At 44.6% G+C, this 19,242-nt stretch overlaps 1 protein-coding gene across 5 annotated transcripts in view; it reads left to right on the forward strand.

Moving 5' to 3' along the window:
- The window catches only part of ODR4 (odr-4 GPCR localization factor homolog), a 102,060-nt gene that overhangs the window by 25,236 nt on the left and 57,582 nt on the right, over positions 1–19,242 (forward strand). For all 5 annotated transcript variants that reach the window (XM_068240158.1, XM_068240153.1, XM_068240155.1 and 2 more), the window contains exons 5-7: positions 1,155–1,261; positions 4,499–4,535; positions 7,400–7,537. In XM_068240158.1, coding sequence (XP_068096259.1) covers positions 1,155–1,261; positions 4,499–4,535; positions 7,400–7,537 — 282 coding nt within the window. The remainder of the gene's footprint in view (positions 1–1,154; positions 1,262–4,498; positions 4,536–7,399; positions 7,538–19,242) is intronic.

Below are 19,242 nucleotides of genomic sequence, written 5' to 3' on the forward strand. Positions count from 1 at the left end.
ACCTGTACTGTGGCACCTATACACTGGCTAACCTGTACTGTGGCACCTATACACTGGCTAACCTGTACTGTGGCACCTATACACTGGCTAACCTGCAGTGTGGCACCTATACACTGGCTAACCTGTACTGTGGCACCTATACACTGGCTAACCTGCACTGCGGTACCTATACACTGGCTAACCTGTACTGCGGCACTTATACACTGGCTAACCTGTACTGCGGCACCTATACACTGGATTACTTGTACTGTGGCACCTATACACCGGATAACCTGTACTGCGGCACTTATACACTGGCTTACCTGTACTGCGGCACCTATACACTGGCTTACCTGTACTGCAGCACCTATACACTGGCTTACCTGTACTGCGGCACCTATACACTGGCTAACCTGTACTGAGGCACTTATACACTGGCTAACCTGTACTGCGGCACCTATACACTGGCTTACCTGTACTGCGGCACCTATACACTGGCTAACCTGTACTGAGGCACTTATACACTGGCTAACCTGTACTGCGGCACCTATACACTGGCTTACCTGTACTGCAGCACCTATACACTGGCTTACCTGTACTGCGGCACCTATACACTGGCTAACCTGTACTACGGCACCTATACACTGGCTTACCTGTACTGGGGGAACTCATACTCACCATCAGTGTGCTGATCCATAGTTGTCTATTGAAAATCGTGATTTGAATCAAAAATTTTCTGACAGAAATCGTGCAATTCAACCTTTTCCTAAAATCGATCAGGCCTGCCTCCAGGTATTCTGATTTCCTCTCACATCCCAAAAACATGCAAATAGGTCAATTGTTCCCCCCTAAAAATTGGATCAGACTTAGACTACAATGAGGATATAAGTCAATGACTGCCTGTGGTATGGATTAAATTGTGAGCTCCTCTAAGGGACAGTTAGTGACATGACTATATACACTATGTAAAACACTGTTGAAGATATCCTCCCTATATAAGTACTCAATAAAAATTACAATACTGCTTTTAAATGTACTGTTTGCCTGCTGGGGAGATCGCTTAAAATTAAAGACTACTCAGTAAACACTGTTTTTAACTTAAGTGTGTAGTGTGTGTACATACGGTTTACTGGTAAGTTTGAGTTAGTGTTCATACACATTATGTATGTTTTCAGCTCATCTTTGCTGCAGAGAAGTTTGGAATGAGGAGCAGGTGTTGGAATTATACTGAAGAGGATGTCATGGACCGTGTAGCTTTGCAGATCTGCTCAACAACAAAAAAGTACGTCTGTACATTTCCTCTTGGTAGACTAAATTTAGTATTAAAGGATATCTGACTCCAGGGAAGGCACAAAGGTATGATCACACAGGATCCACATATCTCTGTGCATTGTACGTTCCTCTCCTTGTTTTTCCCGGTTCCCGTAATTACTATTTTGAAAAAAAAACGTGACTTTTAGCTCAAGTTAACTTTCAAGTTGTTGAACCAGAACTCTGCTCAGATAGTGGAATAACTTTGTCAGCTGGAACATCACCAATAGTCAGATGTGACAGCTTACATTAGACCTCTTCCACACTGTATCTTGCTCAGGCCTTGTGCAAGAATCTCTCCTTACCCCTGGTGGTAGCACTGAGCATACATATACCGTATCTACGTACTGTAGAAGATGAAGCAGCCTTAAGATTAGTTATGCTGCATATCTGAATCCATAGTTCTCGGAAAGTAAAATACAGGTAGTGCCCTTTTATCGAACGAAATGGGGACTGTAGGTTTATTCTTAACCTGAATCAGTTTGTAAATGGACTCCTATGCCCCCCCCCCCCCTACCTTGAGTGTCTCCCTTAGTGTGCCTCAATGTCTCCATTTGTGCCTCCACTATGCTGCTATTTTCCCTCTGTGCCTCCATTGCTTCCACTGTGACCCTTGTGTGTCTCCTGTGTCCCCCAGATGCCTCCACTGCCCCAATTGTGCCTCCTGTGTCCCCCTGTGCCTCTACGAACCCCATTGTGACCCCTTTGTGCCTCCTGTGTGTCTCCTGTGCCTCCACTGCACCCATTGTGTCTCTGGTGTCCCCCCGTGCCGCCACTTCCCAGATTGTGCCTCATGTGTTTCCCCTGTGCCTCGACTGTCTCCACGGTGACCCCTTTGTGTCTCCTGTGTCCCCCGTGCCTCCACTGCACCCATTGTGCTTGCTGTGTCCCCCCTGTGCCTCCACTGACTCAGTGTTGCCACGTGCGTCCCCCTTGTACCTCCACTGCCCCAGTTATGCCTCCTGTGCCCCCTTGTGCCTCCACAGTGACCCCTTTTGTGGTTCCTGTGTCCCTGTGTTCCTCCACTGCACCCCATTGTGCTGCTTGCTGTGTCCCCCCTGTGCCTCCACTGCCCCAACTGTTCCTCCAGTGTCCCCCTTCTGCCTCCACTGCCCCAGCTCCCCAGTGCATCCTCTCTTTCCCTTTGCCCTCTAAACTCCACTTTTTCTGAGCTGCTCCTTTCACTTCCTACTCACAAACTGTCTCCCTGAGCTCTGACGCTGACCCTGGTCTAGGCACTAGCACCTGGAAATGATCTTGTCACAACAGGATCAGTGGCATTCGTATTGGCAGGGCCTTTGTATCTCAAATGTTCACAAGTCCAGGACTCCCATGTATACCAATATGTATAGTAATGTACAGTGGTATGTATAGTAATGTACCTGTCTTAACTAGTCACCTGTATAAAAGACACCTGTCCACAGAATCAATCAATCAAGCAGACTCCAAACTCTCCAACATGGGAAAGACCAAAGAGCTGTCCAAGGATGTCAGAGACAAAATTGTAGACCTGCACAAGGCTGGAATGGGCTACAAAACCATTAGCAAGAAGCTGGGAGAGAAGGTGACAACTGTTGGTGCGATTGTTCAAAAATGGAAGGAGCACAAAATGACCATCAATCGACCTCGCTCTGGGGCTCCACGCAAGATCTCACCTCGTGGGGTGTCAATGGTTCTGAGAAAGGTGAAAAAGCATCCTAGAACTACACGGGAGGAGTTAGTGAATGACCTCAAATTTGCAGGGACCACAGTCACCAAGAAAACCATTGGAAACACATTACACCGCAATGGATTAAAATCCTGCAGGGCTCGCAAGGTCCCCCTGCTCAAGAAGGCACATGTGCAGGCCCGTCTGAAGTTTGCCAATGAACACCTGAATGATTCTGTGAGTGACTGGGAGAAGGTGCTGTGGTCTGATGAGACCAAAATAGAGCTCTTTGGCATTAACTCAACTCGCTGTGTTTGGAGGAAGAAAAATGCTGCTTATGACCCCCAAAACACCGTCCCCACCGTCAAGCATGGGGGTGGAAACATTTTGCTTTGGGGGTGTTTTTCTGCTAAGGGCACAGGACAACTTAATCGCATTAACGGGAAAATGGACGGAGCCATGTATCGTGAAATCCTGAACGACAACCTCCTTCCCTCTGCCAGGAAACTGAAAATGGGTCGTGGATGGGTGTTCCAGCACGACAATGACCCAAAACATACAGCAAAGGCAACAAAGGAGTGGCTCAAGAAGAAGCACATTAAGGTCATGGAGTGGCCTAGTCAGTCTCCGGACCTTAATCCAATAGAAAACCTATGGAGGGAGCTCAGAGTTGCACAGAGACAGCTTCGAAACCTTAGGGATTTAGAGATGATCTGCAAAGAGGAGTGGACCAACATTCCTCCTAAAATGTGTGCAAACTTGGTCATCAATTACAAGAAACGTTTGACCTCTGTGCTTGCAAACAAGGGTTTTTCCACTAAGTATTAAGTCTTTTATTGTTAGAGGGTTCAAAAACGTATTTCACTCAATGGAATGCAAATCAGTTGCTATCTTTTATTTAAGGTTATTTTTTCGATTTTCCTTTTGATGTGCTATCTGCCACTGTTAAAATAAACCTACCATTGAAATGATACTGTTCTGAGACTTTTCATTTCTTTGTCATTGGACAAACTTACAAAATCAGTGAGGGGTCAAATAATTATTTCCTCCACTGTACATGCAAGACTTATTAACAAAATAGACTTCAAATATCCTCTGTGAACCAAACATATTTGTAAGTAGGTGGCTGACTGTCTTTACAAGAAAATTGATGGTTTTTCTAGTAAATGTATATAAAAAAATCCTTATCTAAGCGATACAAGTACAAGATCCACCTGAAGTCAATCTCTTTCCTGCAATATCTTTATTTTGTGGTTTCAGAACTATATCTACTTTGCTGTGCCGTTTATACATACATTTATTTATTCAGTAGTGTATTATTTGCATTACCATTGTTTGTACATGTGTTTGGTTTATATTATCTACCAATTACTAGTATTATTAATAACAAGAAACTATTTTATAGAGCAAAGGTGAGAATTACTGCTTGCCAGCAAATTTCCTAAAAGTTAATATTTACCAAATGTTAAAATAGAAATTTAGGGTAAGCAAACTGGTACATTTCTTTATCTGTACAGTTTTTTTTTTATTAAAATGATTTCTCAAACTTTTTACTTCAAGGATTCTATGCCGGACATATGATGTTAAAGATCCGAAGGTATATCATTTTTTATTTTAAGTATTTTAAATGTTAACTGATATAATGAACCAGGTTGTAACATATCCAACATTACTGGTGACTCAACACTGACTAGTCTTTAAAGGACAACCGAGATGACATGTGACATGATGAGATGTGTATGTACAGTGCCAAACACACAAATAACTATGTTGTGTTCCTTTTTTCTTTCTCTGCCTGAAAGAGTTAAAAATCAGGTATGGAAGTTACAGTTTCTGTCTGGGTCGGACTGTGTCAGACTGTAGCATAACCCTCAATGATAAGTAATTACAGCCATAAAACACTTTCCTGTCAGTAAATGGTTTCTGAGAGCAGGAAAGGGGTAAATAGGGTCAATAATTCATAGATTTGAGCTCTGGCATACTTCAGTGAAGGTGTCATTGAGCAGAGACAATGCAACAATAAAAACTTAAAACTAGTTTTAAATATAAAACAAAACTGTGGAATACCTAAAAAAAAGTCATTTTTAAGAGAAGGATACATACAATTGTTTTTCTCATCAGTTTATTTTCACCTCAGATGTCCTTTAATTTTGCTTGGGATTCTCAGTTTTGATTCTTAAAGTGAACTTGAGGTGAAAATAAACTGATCAGATAAATAATTGTATCTATTCTCCTGCTTCTAAAATGACTTTTTAAGATATCCCACAATTTTATTTTATGTTTAAAAACATAAAGAACAACTATCAAAGCAACGGTAGGAGAGTGGCTCTCTGGGGATCACCTAACGCTGATTGGCGTCAAAGTGTGGTGGGCAGGATTAGCAGGGAATGCTCGCTCGCATGCACGCGCGTTCCCTGCGGCTAAACAGAGCGGGGATCCATCATCAGCCAGCCAGCCGTGATCGGAGCTGGCAGGCTGAAATAAACATAGAAAACCGCAATAAACATTTGTATAGCGCTGCGATCTAGCGCAGTGCTGTACAGGGCACAGCCATGTCACTTAACTGTCCCTCCCAACGGCTCAAAACCAGATCCCCTACATACATGTATGGTTAGTGTAGTGTATGGATCGCTGTCTAGAGCTAATTTGCGGGGGGCGGGGGGGGGGGGGGTAATTAAAAGAAATAGGGGTTTTTATTGAAAAAAATCTATTAATAAAAAAAAAAGTAGCAGCAGCAATCAGATACCACCAAAAGAAAGCTCTATTAGTGGCAAGAAAAGGAGGTAATATGAATTTGGGTGCTAAGTTGTATGACTGAGCAATAAATCATTAAAGTGGCGAAGTGCTGAATTGTAAAAATTGCCTGGTCCTTAGGGGGGTATAAACCTCTGGTCCTCAAGAGGTTAAACCCCACATACCTATAGAGCCTTTAGCCTGCAACATTAAAATGCTTTTCAGAGGTCTCTCTGCACAGCCTGTGTGGAAAAAAAGCCTTGTTTACAGGATTTTTTTTTAACAATCTTGTATCTGGGGGCTGGGGGGTTAGAGGAGGCAGAGCTGAACTGTAACCTGTCTGTAAACGGTTTATTTTACACTGCGTGTTAGAGAGAGACCCACAGACTGGAATGCAGACCTTCAGCTGATGATTAAACAGATTCCAGTCACGGTATTAGAGCCAGTAAAGATGGTTTCTGTATGCTGGACGTGCTGGGCACAGTCCTCCATAGTAATGCCTACAGTGAGAACTCTTCTCTGTAATTTCTTTTTTACACAAATGAAAAGATGAAAAAAATCCTTTGTATTGCTAGTATTACTGGAAATATATGTGGCATTTAGAATTTTAGTTAAAGCGGAACTGAAAAGTCTTTAAAAAATAACAGTTTAAAGGGGAACTTCAGCCTAAACAAACATACTGTCATCAAGTTACATTAGTTATGTTAATTAGAATAGATAGGTAATATAATCTTTTACCCACACTGTTTTAAAAGAACAGGCAAATGTTTGTGATTCATGGGGGCTGCCATCTTTGTCATGGGGGCAGCCATCTTTTTGGTTGAAAGGAGGTGACAAGGAGCAGGAGACACAGTTCCAACTATCCTGTGTCCTGATTACCCCTCCCAGCTGCACACGCTAGGCTTCAAATGTCAAATTCAAAATGTAAAAAAAAAAAAATTGCACCAAAACAGCAGAAAGAGAACAACAAAATCAGAAATCCCATCATGCTTTGCACAGCATCAGGGGAAAAAAGCCCGGGCAGTTTTCTTCTGTGCAGCTAAAAATGAGGTTTGTATAAGAGAAACAAAGTTCTGATGCTGTGAAACTGTTAAAGAAACACAAAGCCTTTTCAGTGCTGCTGAGTCAATTTTTAGTCCGGATGTTCACTTTAACATACCGGTACCTGCAGCCGACCTGTGACCGCAACGTGAAATACCGATCTTCCGTTCCCACGCAGGCGCTGTAAAGATTTTCTCTTACTGTGCCTGTGAAGGACGCTCCTGGCCATAGCGACGCATACGAGGATACGCGTGGCCAGGGCGCAGTGGAGGATGACTTAGAAGTTGGCTTCCACAACGAGAAGAAAAGTGAGCCACGGCGGGAGAATGAAGTATTGGTATGTCACGTCGCGGGCACAGGTTGGCTGCAGGGGGCTGGCAGAAGCATCAGGTAAGTGAAAATCTTATTTTTTTAAAGACCTTTCATTTCCGCTCTAACTTTGGTAGTTGTCCTTGAAAATCATCTTTTTCATAAAAATAAGCTTTCTGTAATTCAAGCTCAGTGCTTTCCAAAATGAAGCTTTTTGTAATTCTGTGTTAGTGTTTGAGCTACGATTTTAAAATATCAAACTGAAAATACTCCTTAGCTTTTCAGGAAGAATTTCTGATATCTGAAGATCAGTGTTGTTTCTTTGACTTGACTCCAGTGAACTGTTTTCTCTCTTGTCATCTCTCTTGATTCTTCTAGAGTACAGCTAAACCAGCAGACTGGAAATACCAAAGCACACCTTTATCTTGGCTAACTATAGACTGCAGCATCAATGTAGACCTAAATGTTCAATTGCCTTCTTCTGCAACTTACAAAGAACGTCAAACATCTACGAGGGTAATGTCTTCTGCTGACTACTTCTTGAGCCTCTGGATACTTCCGCAGCTTCCCAGAGCCTCTTACAGCCCACTGTTCTTGTGAGGGGTCTTTCTTTAGCTTGTGAATCCGCACTGGGCATGCACAAGTACATTCCATGCATGCCAAATAGAGGGAATTGCTCATGCATGGGTTTTTTCACTCTGTGCACAAACGCTTTCCTCTATTGGGCATGTGCGAACATGCAAACCCAGTGCGTATGCGTTTGTTCACAGCAGCACTAGTGGCCAGAAGAAACTTATTTTACCCGCTGGGAGTAGATGGGCCCAGCACTTGAACTGTGGGCCGTATGAGTATCCGTATTTTGCAGTATCATCTTTCAGGCCTGGGGCACGCCAGAAGAGTTTTTCTGAGCATTTTGAGTTTTTAAATCTGCTGCTAATGTTATCCTATGTGTCTGTGCACACTGGAGCAATGAGGTTTTGAAAAAAAACCCATAGGATTACATTGGGAAGAGCTTTTAGAGGTTTCAAAAGCTCTTCCCAGTGTAATGCTATGGCGTTTTTTACAAAACCTCATTGCTCCAGTGTGCACAGACACATAGGATAACATTAGCAGCAGATTTAAAAACTCAAAACGCTCAGAAAAACTCCTCTGGTATGCACCAGGCCTCAGTCTTTATTATGTTGACCAAACAGGTAGGCAGCTATGTATTTAAAAAAAAAGCCTGGTTGGATAAGGTTTCAGATCCAGATTATCACTAGTTTATACAATCCATAAATATTTTGACACACAAGTTTTGTTATTTTACCTCAAATTACCGTTACAGTAGAGTTCCGGTTATCCAACATTTAACTAACCAATATTCTTAAAGAGAACCCGAGGTGTGTTTAAAGAATGTTATCTGCAAGAGGCTGGATCTGCCTATACAGCCCAGCCTCTGTTGTTATCCCAAACCCCCCTAAGGTCCCCCTGCACTCTGCAATCCCTCATAAATCACAGCCGTGCTGTAAGGCTGTGTTTACATCTGTAGTGTCAGTCTCAGCTGCTCCCCCGCCTCCTGCATAGCTCCGGTCCCTGCCCCCGTCCCTTCCCTCCAATCAGCAGGGAGGGAAGGGATGCAGGCGGGGACCGGAGTTCTGCAGGAGGCGGGGAGAGCAGCAGACTGACACTATAGAGATAAACACAGCCAGCTCTGACAAGCTGTTTGTCAGCAGCGTGGCTGTGATTTATAAGGGATTGCAGAGTGCAGGGGGACCTTAGGGGGGGTTTGGGATAGCAACAGAGGCTGGGCTGTATAGGCAGATCCAGCCTCTGTATGCAGATAACATTCTTCAAACCCACCTCGGGTTCTCTTTAACCATTCAACACAAATTGCAGGCAGTGCTCACAGTGCTGAAGGCCAATTTTTTAGGCTCTTTGTGAGCTCTACTGTGCTTAAAGACTGGAATCCACAGCTCCTCCAAGGTTAATATACATTCAATTACTGTATTTTATCATTTAATACAGGGTTCATGGCAATGTTTATAGAGTGGGGTATAGTACTGTATTAGCTAGGCCTATTTTTAACATTGAGGCCCATATGCAATTAATTTTTTCACCTGAGTTATCTCCTAGGAGATAATTTTCATTTTCTCTTTAAACTACATTTTCAGCATTTTACAATTAAAAAGGTATTGTAACGATTGTGGAATCGTATTCGCGGTCAGCGCACCAGACGTGCGCTGACGCGGCGGATTTCCTCCACAAGCGTATTTTTGAGGACACCCAGGCTAGGTGCTATGCACCCGCAGAGGGCAATTCCCTCCGGCAGAGGGCGCTGTGGAGTGCAGGCGAACACAGTCGCTGCACAGCCACAGATGCCAGACGGGAATTGTACAGATCCAGGACAAGGTACGATCAGGCAGGGCTGGATAGCCCACAAGAAACAGAGCAAAGGTACAGAACCAATGTGTGTCCACCAAACTAGTCGCCACCCAGCGACGGTGAACACACAACGGCAGAAACGAAGTGGGAATGCAATCGCAAGAATGGCGATTGCCGACAGAGACACAAGACTTAGCAAAACAGGGCACGAGGGTAGCAAAGGCACAGCAAATAATACAATGAGGAGATACGAAAAATAACAAACACTAGCTAACCGCGAACACTGCACTCATTCGCAACAGTGCACGCGGTTATGCGCGGTCTCCACGTGATAAGCACAATAGAGACAAGCACGCCTACCTAACCATTAACAGACAAACATGAAACAGAGGACGCGAGCGCTTGCTTAACGGTTACCTCACCGAGCCTCCAGCAAGCGTAGCAGACAAGACAGACACACGAAAACAGGGACAAGCGAGAGATAGGATCCACAGCACTAGCGAGAAGCGAGTGCGATCCAGGTACAGAGTAGCAGAACAGAAGGATCCCCAGCGCTAGCGAAAAGTGGCTAGCGCGATCCCAGGAGACAGAACAGAAGGATCCACAGCGCTATCGAAAAGTGGCTAGCGCGATCCCAGGAGACAGAACAGAAGGATCCCCAGCGCTAGCGAAAAGTGGCTAGCGCGATCCCAGGAGACAGAACAGAAGAGTTAGCTGGTAGCAACCGCTGCACCAGCTATACTCCAAGAACAGAGATCAGAACCATTTCCTGTCGACCACCGTTGGGACAGGACAATGGCAACAGAACTAACAAACACATAATACAACCTGACTGGGCTAGAAGGGGAGCCTAAAGCAACCCCCAGGAATTAACTATACTAGATAGCAACGGCTGACACTCCAGCAGTGTCCATCAGGAACAGACCATGGAAGGGAAATGACCAGCAAAGCCTTCTGGGAAACATAAAGCTCTTATAGTGCCAGTCATCAAAGAAGGCAGGTAGGGGATTTGCATAACGAATGTATGCAAATTCCCCAGCAAGAGAACAGACCAGAACTTGCAATGGAAAGACAGGTCTCTGTTCCAGAGTCCTGCAGCATGCAAACCTAAACAATGGTCAAAAGGCTGCCTGCGCAGCGGATTCTCACAGGTATCCAAAAGTTAGTGAAAAAGTACAATCAATTTTATTTTGAGTATTTTCTTGCTTGCTGGTGGCTTAAAAGACATTTTATGACAAGTTGTGAAAATATCACATAGGAGAAAACTCAGGAGAAAAGTGAATTGCATATGGGCCCGAGTCTCAAGCAACCAGAAAGCACATTTATACAGCATCAGATGATCCCAATTGGTGCCTGATAACCGAGACTCTACTGTATATAATAAATAAATACATGAATGCAGACCCTCACTTTAGCTTTTATTTCAGACTATCTACATACAAATTGGAGAAATCTTTAAAGCTAATGGGAACTCGTTTTTAAATAAAAAAGTCAGATACTCACCTAAGGAGAGGGAGGCTCTGGGTCCCATAGAGCATTCCCTCTCCTCTACAGGTGCCCGCTGTTGTCCTGGCTCCCCCGTAGCAGTATTCGACCGTTTCGGTCAAATACCGCTGTCTCCAGGCCGAAGGGAGGCTTCGGAAATGCTTTGAGAGCCCGAGTACTCCCGAAGACGGGCCGCTCTACAGTGCACACGCGCGCGTGCCCTCTATGACGCACTCGCGTGTACGCCGCATGTCTTCGGGAGGACTCGGCTCCCGAAGACTTCCGAAGTCCCCGCGGCGGCGGATGCAAACGGGGGAGACAGTGCAGCACGAAGGGCACCGGGAGAGGAGATGGAATGCTCATTAGGACCGAGCCTTTCCTCTCCTTAGGTGAGTATCTGCCTTTTTTTAATTTAAATATGGGGTCACATTAGCTTTAAGAATTACAACACTTTAATATGTACCACCCACTTTTTAAAGGAACCAAAAATAATTGATCAACTCTCTCAACACCTTCATCATAAACATATGTGGGCTATTTCTTTGTAATTGTGTCATTAATTAAGCAGATAAAAGGGAATCAGACAGTTTGGGGGCCAACCGCTAATGAGCAAAAATGGGCACCACCAATGACACCAATATAAAGTAGCAGCAAGCAGGCACCGAAATGGAAATTTGGGCGCCCGATAACATATGATGTTTTTTGTAGAAACGTATAATAAAAATATTGATTTTGCAATATCTGACTCCCTTGATTTGAACTGTGTAAATTACATAAACTGTAATATACCATTTTTTTTAATGTGCTTGAAATCTCATGTGTTGATTTAGCCACATCCCAAAAATTACCCCTCAATGCCATTATTTCAATGGGCGCCTATGAAGGAGCCCGAATAATTGCATTTTTTTGTGGCAATTAGCAGCAGGGGAATGGTTAAGGTTAGGCATAGGGGTGGTTAAGGTGGGGTTAGGGGGTTAAGTTTAGGCATGGGGATGGGTGTTGGTTAATGTTAGACGTTGGTGATTAAGGTTAGGTGTGGGAGGTGGTTAACTTTAGGCGTGGGTGATTAAGATTAGAATAGGTTTGTATATACCGTAGCTGTAGTAAAATATCTTTATTTTTTACCGATATTTTACTATCGTAATTTGAATATCGGTAAATATACCGGTTGTTCTACCATCAGGTTTTCGGGCCCCCAAATTTCCTTGATCCCATTTTGCATGTTCTCGATAAAAAGGCTGGAATTGATTCAAGTTGAACTTTTGCTGTTGGCCTACAACATGCAGTCAATCAAAAGAGCTCCCCACACAGGTAAAACAGACCATCCTTAGGCTGCAAAAAACAGTTAAACAACATCAGAGAATATAAGCATTGGCAATATTCACAGATTGGTACATTATGAGGGAAAAAATACACTGGAGAACTCAGCAATGCCAAGAGGCCTGGATGTCCGCAGAAGATAACAGTAGTGGATGGTCGCGGGATCTTTTCCATGATGAAGAAAAACCCCTTCACAGCATCCATCCAAGTGTAGAACAGTATTCAGGAGGTAGGCATATCAATATCCAGGTCTACTATAAAGAGAAAACTTCATGAATCAGAGGATTTACCACATGGTGCAAACCCCTTGTAAACCTCAACAATAGAGAGGCTAGATTGGACTTTGCTAGAAAACAAAATGTTGAAAGTCTTTCATGAATACCTAAGCATGGACAAGCCTTTTAACACCTGCCATTTTTTAATCCCTGGTATTTTCTAAAACGTATGTGTGACTAGACCCTTATCATAAAACCACATACAGATGCCAGATTACCATCACTAAGAATGATCATTTGTAATGTGTTAGGTGACTGTTTAGGAATGATTGTTATACAGATATGTTGCTCTGCTCACAGCCGAGCAACCTGTTCTATATAGAGAGCATGAAAGCGAAAGGAAGAGCAGGATTTGCCCCCTGTGGGTAGTATAATGGCAGTCAGCCAAGTAGGATCCCATCTGGTGAATCACTGAGGAGGAGGCATCTATCTTGCTCTCACACCAAAAACACCAAGTTAAAAATATTTAAAAATGCCTCCAGCTGTGTTTATAGCATTTTTTCCCTGGTGCTTCCATGGCAGCATACTATGGGTTTGGCTCCGCCCCCCAAACCCCATTGGACAACATAACTATAAGTGTTTGCCGAGCCAGCTAGCCCACCATTCTTTTTCTCTTGTCCTCCCCTCTCAATGGACACTATTTTTCACACTATTCTCTCTCTATTTGTTTGCAATTCCCCCAGGGTTTATCCCTTTCCCTGGGGAAGGCTCCTATGTGTGCTAAATGCACTCTTGAGGGCAGCGGGGTTGCCTGTCCCCAGTGTTGTACAGTGTCTGCTAAATGCAGATCAGTGACATAGCTGCAGATTTTGGAAACTTTCTCTTTCTCTCTTACCTGCTTTCCTTTCTAGTCTGGGCGGTGCAGGCGCATCGCTGGGTGTCAGGGGGAGAGCGGGGTTGTCCGTTCGCTCTGCCCCACGGGCAGGCTGTGTGTGGCTCCGGTGGTCGCCGGCGGAGGAGGACGCTGGACACATTTGCAGTCAAACTCTCGCGCGCGCGCGCGAGATTAGAGAGGAATTTCTACTTCCTCTCTGAATCCCTCCTCTTTGCCCTTTCTCTCCATAGCGGCGGCCATCTTTGTTTGGGGAATCTCTTTCTGGGCATGCTCAGGGGATCCCTGGCTATTTAAGCTGCCGTTTTCAGCCTGACAGGTGCTTTTTTCTGAAGCTCCTGTCAGAGCAGAAAGGAGAGAAGCTGACTACCCTCTGGGGAATACCTGTAAAGTGTATTTACGCATTTACACAGTGATAGGTACTTAGATGTTTATTTAAAGCAGAATCCCCATTCTTCCTTTACTCTAGTCTTTCTTCTTATGCTTATTTTCTTCTCTCTTCCTTATCTGCAGATTGAACCTTCCTAACATGGGTCGTTCAAGGGATCGGCAGGAAGCTTACAGGTATGGTTTTTACTGAAAAAAAAAAAAAAAAAAAAAGGAGGGTCTTGGCTTTAGAATACTAATTAGTATTCCTTTCAGCCCCTCTAGACCTAAAAGAGACAAGCATCGATCTCAAACCTCATCGAAACGGCATAAGTCTTCACGGAGGGATGAGACCAGAAGATCTAGAACCGAATCTCGACGAGACAAATCTGCTTCACGGTACAGATCAAGATCAAGGTCAAGGTCGAGAAGACGGTCACCGACGCCTCCGCGTCTTTTATCACCGACTAGACCGCAAAAGTCTGATTGTTGGATGTGCGGAAAGAAGGCAATTCCGGGGAAGATTGTCTGCGAGAAGTGCTTTGAAGAACAGGCAGTAAACACCACTGAGGATTCTTCAACAGTGTTACGCCTTATTAAGCAGGCGGTGAGGGAAGAATTAGCAACGCAAACACCAGTTCCAGGCCCGTCACAAGAAGCCACTACTCATCTGGAAGCTACACAAGTTCCAATAGCCACTGCTGCTCAAACCAATGTCGCTTTAAATATAGATCAGTCTCAGGACTCGAACTCAGAGCCAGAAGAGCAGATCAACTTCCAATTTTCGCTAGTACAACCGCTAGTCGCAGCTATAAAAGAGGCCCTTCAATGGGAAGACCTAGATGACTCCACCCCAGAGGTACCAAAATACTATCCTCATCTATCAAAATCAAGCACTTCCTTTCCCCTTATGAAGGAAATTAAAGGGGTGATAGAAGAGGAATGGTCAAAAGTGGAGAATAAATCATCCTTTACAAACAGATGGGCAAAGTTGTATCCGTTAAAGGAAGAGGAATTAAGATCTCTCCAGAATGCTCCTACGGTGGATGCCTCGGTGGCAAGTCTAGCGAAGCACGTCACCTTGCCGTCAGAGGACTCCGTGTCATTTATAGATACTCTGGATCGTAAGATGGAAGGTGACTTAAGAAAGAATTATGTCGCAGCAGGGGCTGCTTGCAGAACATCTATAGCGCTGACTTCATTATCAAGAGCCATGAAAGTGTGGATTGGTAATATCGAAGATGCAGTTAAAGCAGGAGCAGATATGGAGCAGATCGTCTCTGGCCTAGAAGACTTAAAGATTGCTTCAGATTTCGTGGGCGAAGCAGCCATAGACGGAGTACGAGCTTCTTCAAGAGCGATGCTAACTTCAGTGACGGCCAGGAGAGCGCTCTGGCTGAAGCCTTGGAGTGCCGACTCTACCTCCAAACAGACATGGGTCAAGATTCCGTTTAATGGGTTAGCCCTGTTCGGCGAAAAGCTTGATGCGGCTATAGCAAGAAAAACTGGTGGTAAATCCGGAGACATTCCGCAAGATAGGAAAGTGAGGAAACAGCGTTTTGGCCAGAAACCTCCCTTCCAGAAATTCAACAGTGTTAAATCGTACAGACCTGGTAAAGAGTATCAGCGAAGATGGCAAGGAGCCCAAAGTGCCTTATCAAAGAAAATTAAATCCACCACCTCTACTCGACAGTCCCAGGGGAAGTCCTTTTGAGGCCTTGTCCGCCCACACTCCGCCGGTTGGAGCGAGACTCAGTTTCTACGCTCGAGTGTGGGCGGACAGGGTTTCAGATCCTTGGGTCTTGTCGACCATTTCGAAAGGTCACAAATGGGAATTCAAAACACCTCCAGAAGACATATACATTCCAACAAGACTTCCGTCTTTGAAGGAGAAGAGACTATGCCTCATACGCTACATCAAGCAGTTAGTCCTACAGAATGCTGTGCGGGAAGTTCCCATCTCACAAAGAGGCAAGGGCGTCTACTCGCCTCTATTTTTAGTAGCAAAGAAGTCAGGAGATTGGCGTCCTGTGATAGATTTGAAGAAACTGAACAAGCACATTCATCTGCCTCGTTTCAAAATGGAGTCCCTTCAATCCATCATTCTCTGTGTTCAGCCCAACGATTATATGGCGTCTATAGACCTGAAGGACGCATACTTCCATATCCCGATTCATCCAACATTTCACCGCTACTTGAGATTCGTCCTGCAGGACATACATCTACAATTCACAGCACTACCGTTCGGCCTTTCCACCTCGCCCAGAACTTTCTCGAAAGTCCTGCAAACCGCAATAGCTCTGTTAAGACAAGAGGGAATTCGTATCTTCCACTACTTGGACGATATACTAATCCTGTCAGGCTCCCAAATTCACCTTCAAGAACAAGTAAGGACATGTTTGAATCTATTACAAGATCTGGGTTGGGTGGTCAACCACCAGAAGAGCCAGTTAGATCCTTCCAGATCAATGACCTACCTGGGTGCACGGTTCGACACCATCAACAATACAGTATCACTTCCAGAGGAAAAAATTCCGGTGATTTTCCAGCATGTACTGAAAGCTTTCAAATTCCCTCACTTGTCAGCAAGGGAATGTCTACAGCTGCTGGGAACCTTATCAGCAACCATACCCATGGTCAGATGGGCACACTGGCACATGAGAGGCTTCCAACTTCCTTTCTTACGCCAATGGGACAAGACAGATCTCCAGCAGAGGATATGTATGCTTCCAGCCATGAGGGACTCCCTTCTCTGGTGGTGCGAGGAACTTCATCTTCAGAGGGGTTTCTCTCTCCTGCCAGTGTCTTGGATATATGTCACGACGGATGCCAGCCTATACGGCTATGACTAAGGGCAGATTGTAAGCCCGACACGCGTCAGTTGAACCCTGTGGTTTTTATTGCTTTGCAACATGGAATTTTTTGAATAAAGAATACAGCAATTTTTCTACCAGCATTTGGTTTGCGGATCCTTTTGTGCATATTCGTGGACTGGCCTGGCTCCTTCGATCCTGCACCTGCTGGTCAGTTTTCAGGGGGTAGAGCGTTTTGAACTTTCACATTGCCCTATACGGTTGGGGAGCATGGTGTCAAGACCAATTAGTCCAGGCTCAATGGCCATGTCATCCTTTTATGAGCAATTCAAATCTATTAGAGTTACGGGCAGCACGGTTGGCTCTAGAAACAATGGCTCCTCTACTCCGCAATCAGGCGGTTTGCTTAAGGTCGGACAATTCCACCACAGTGGCCTACATCCGGAATCAGGGAGGAACTCACAGTCAAGTATTGTCTCAAGAGGCTGCTCTCCTGTTCAACTGGGCGGAGGAGAATCTTCTTCTTCTGAGAGCGGTTCATATTCCAGGCAAACTCAACAAGAAAGCAGACTCGTTGTCAAGAACAACCTTGGACAACAACGAGTGGTCTCTGAGTCAGGAAGCCTTTCTGGAACTTACACGGAAATGGGGTATGCCGAAGATAGACCTCTTTGCTTCAAGTCACAATCACAAGCTTCCTCTTTTTTACTCGAGAACGCCCTCTCCAAAAGCACTAGCAGTGGATGCCTTAGCCCAGAGTTGGCCACCAATCCTGCTTTACGCATTTCCACCAGTACCACTGATATTCAGATTTCTCCGGAAGTTAATGGTGGAACCATCAACTGTTATTGCAATTCTGCCATACTGGCCCAAGAGGGTCTGGTTCCCACTCCTGTTGCAGTTGGCACAGTCCAGACCTCAGTTCCTACAGACCTCTCCAAACCTTCTGTGCCAGGGAGAAATTTTCCATCCAGCTCCGCACAAGCTACATCTAGCGGCTTGGATATTGAGAGGCAAAGGTTTGTAGAAGTAGGGTGTTCCGAGGCAGTGGTGAATACACTTCTAAAGGCAAAGAAAACCACCACTTACACAGTGTACAACAAAGTTTGGTCTAAATTTGTGGACTTTGCATCCAAAAACGATTTTGACCCTCAATCAGCTGCAATTTCTAATGTCCTGGACTTTCTTCAAGCCGGTTTAGACCTAGGCCTTAGTTATAACACCATTAAAGTTCATGTTACAGCATTATCTTCACTTTCAGGGGAAAGGTGGTCCCTGAATCCGTTGGTACAGCAGTTTTTAAAAGCCACCCTGAAGATGAGACCGCCCAGAAGGAATATTTATCCTAAGTGGGATTTGCCAATAGTCCTGGATTTTCTAAGCTCTACTCCCTTCTATCCGTTGGAGCAATGTTCATTAATAAATTTGACGAACAAGCTGGCCTTTTTGTTGGCTATCACTTCTACAAAGAGAGTGTCGGAATTACATGCGTTAGGTTGCAAAGAGCCATACCTAGTACTGTATGAAGATCGAGTCATTCTAAGGCCAATAATGCAGTTTCTTCCAAAAGTGGTGTCAGTATTCCATCTGGACAGTGAATTATCTCTTCCAGCCCTGTTTGATGTTGAAGATCCGCTAAAGCCTCATCCGCTTGATATAGTTTCTTTACTTAAAAAGTACCTAACCTTGACGCAACCTTTTAGGAAAACAGACCGCTTACTTGTGGCTCCGAGGGGATATAGGAAAGGATTTGAAGTGTCGTCAAGAACTATTGCTGCCTGGATAAGGAAGATTATATCGGACGCTTATAGGTCTAAGGGGCTTCTTCCTCCTGATAATACTTCGGCCCATTCTACTCGTGGAATCTCTTCTTCTTGGGCGTCCTTCGCTGGAGTTCCCTTATCGGCGATATGCAAGGCTGCGGGGTGGTCCTCCAGTAACACCTTTGTGGATCATTATAAAATTGATCCGTGTTCTCTGACTACGGCGGATGTCGGTCGTTCAATAATTTCTGCCGCTCATACTGTTAAATAAATAGTTTTGGCATTCCCTCCCTGTTTGATTCCTTTTATTTGCTAGTTAAATCCCATAGTATGCTGCCATGGAAGCACCAGGGAAATAGGAAAATTAATACTTACCTATCGGAAATTTTCCTTTCCTGGTGCAATTCCATGGCAGCATACGGTCCCACCCAAGATCGGGGAGGCTGATAGTTACAAGAATGGTGGGCTAGCTGGCTCGGCAAACACTTATAGTTATGTTGTCCAATGGGGTTTGGGGGGCGGAGCCAAACCCATAGTATGCTGCCATGGAATTGCACCAGGAAAGGAAAATTTCCGATAGGTAAGTATTAATTTTCCTATATTGCTTCATGTTACTGTTATTGGCCTTTCCGCAGCCTTAGGCCTTGTTCACATTATCAAACGGAGATGGCTGTGCGATCGTAACGCAACACGTGCGATCGCACGCCATCTGCGTTTGCATGCGTTGCGTGGCTGATTCCCATTCACTGTAGTGAATGGGACAGCCATGCGTTTAGGCAAAAAATGCATGCAGCATGCGTTTGCGGACCCCACTGGTCCTCAACGCATGCAGTGTGAACATCAGACAATGCAGTCTATGCACTTCTGATGTCATGCGTGTCTGCCTCTCACACGCGTTGCCGAAATACGGACGGCAATGCGTGTAATGTGAACGAGGCCTTAAAGTGGTCTGAAACTCCGACATAACATTGAATAAAAATTTGTTTTCCTGCTTTTTATTACTCAT

Source organism: Hyperolius riggenbachi, chromosome 6 (assembly GCF_040937935.1).
Source record: "Hyperolius riggenbachi isolate aHypRig1 chromosome 6, aHypRig1.pri, whole genome shotgun sequence".
NCBI lineage: Eukaryota > Metazoa > Chordata > Amphibia > Anura > Hyperoliidae > Hyperolius > Hyperolius riggenbachi.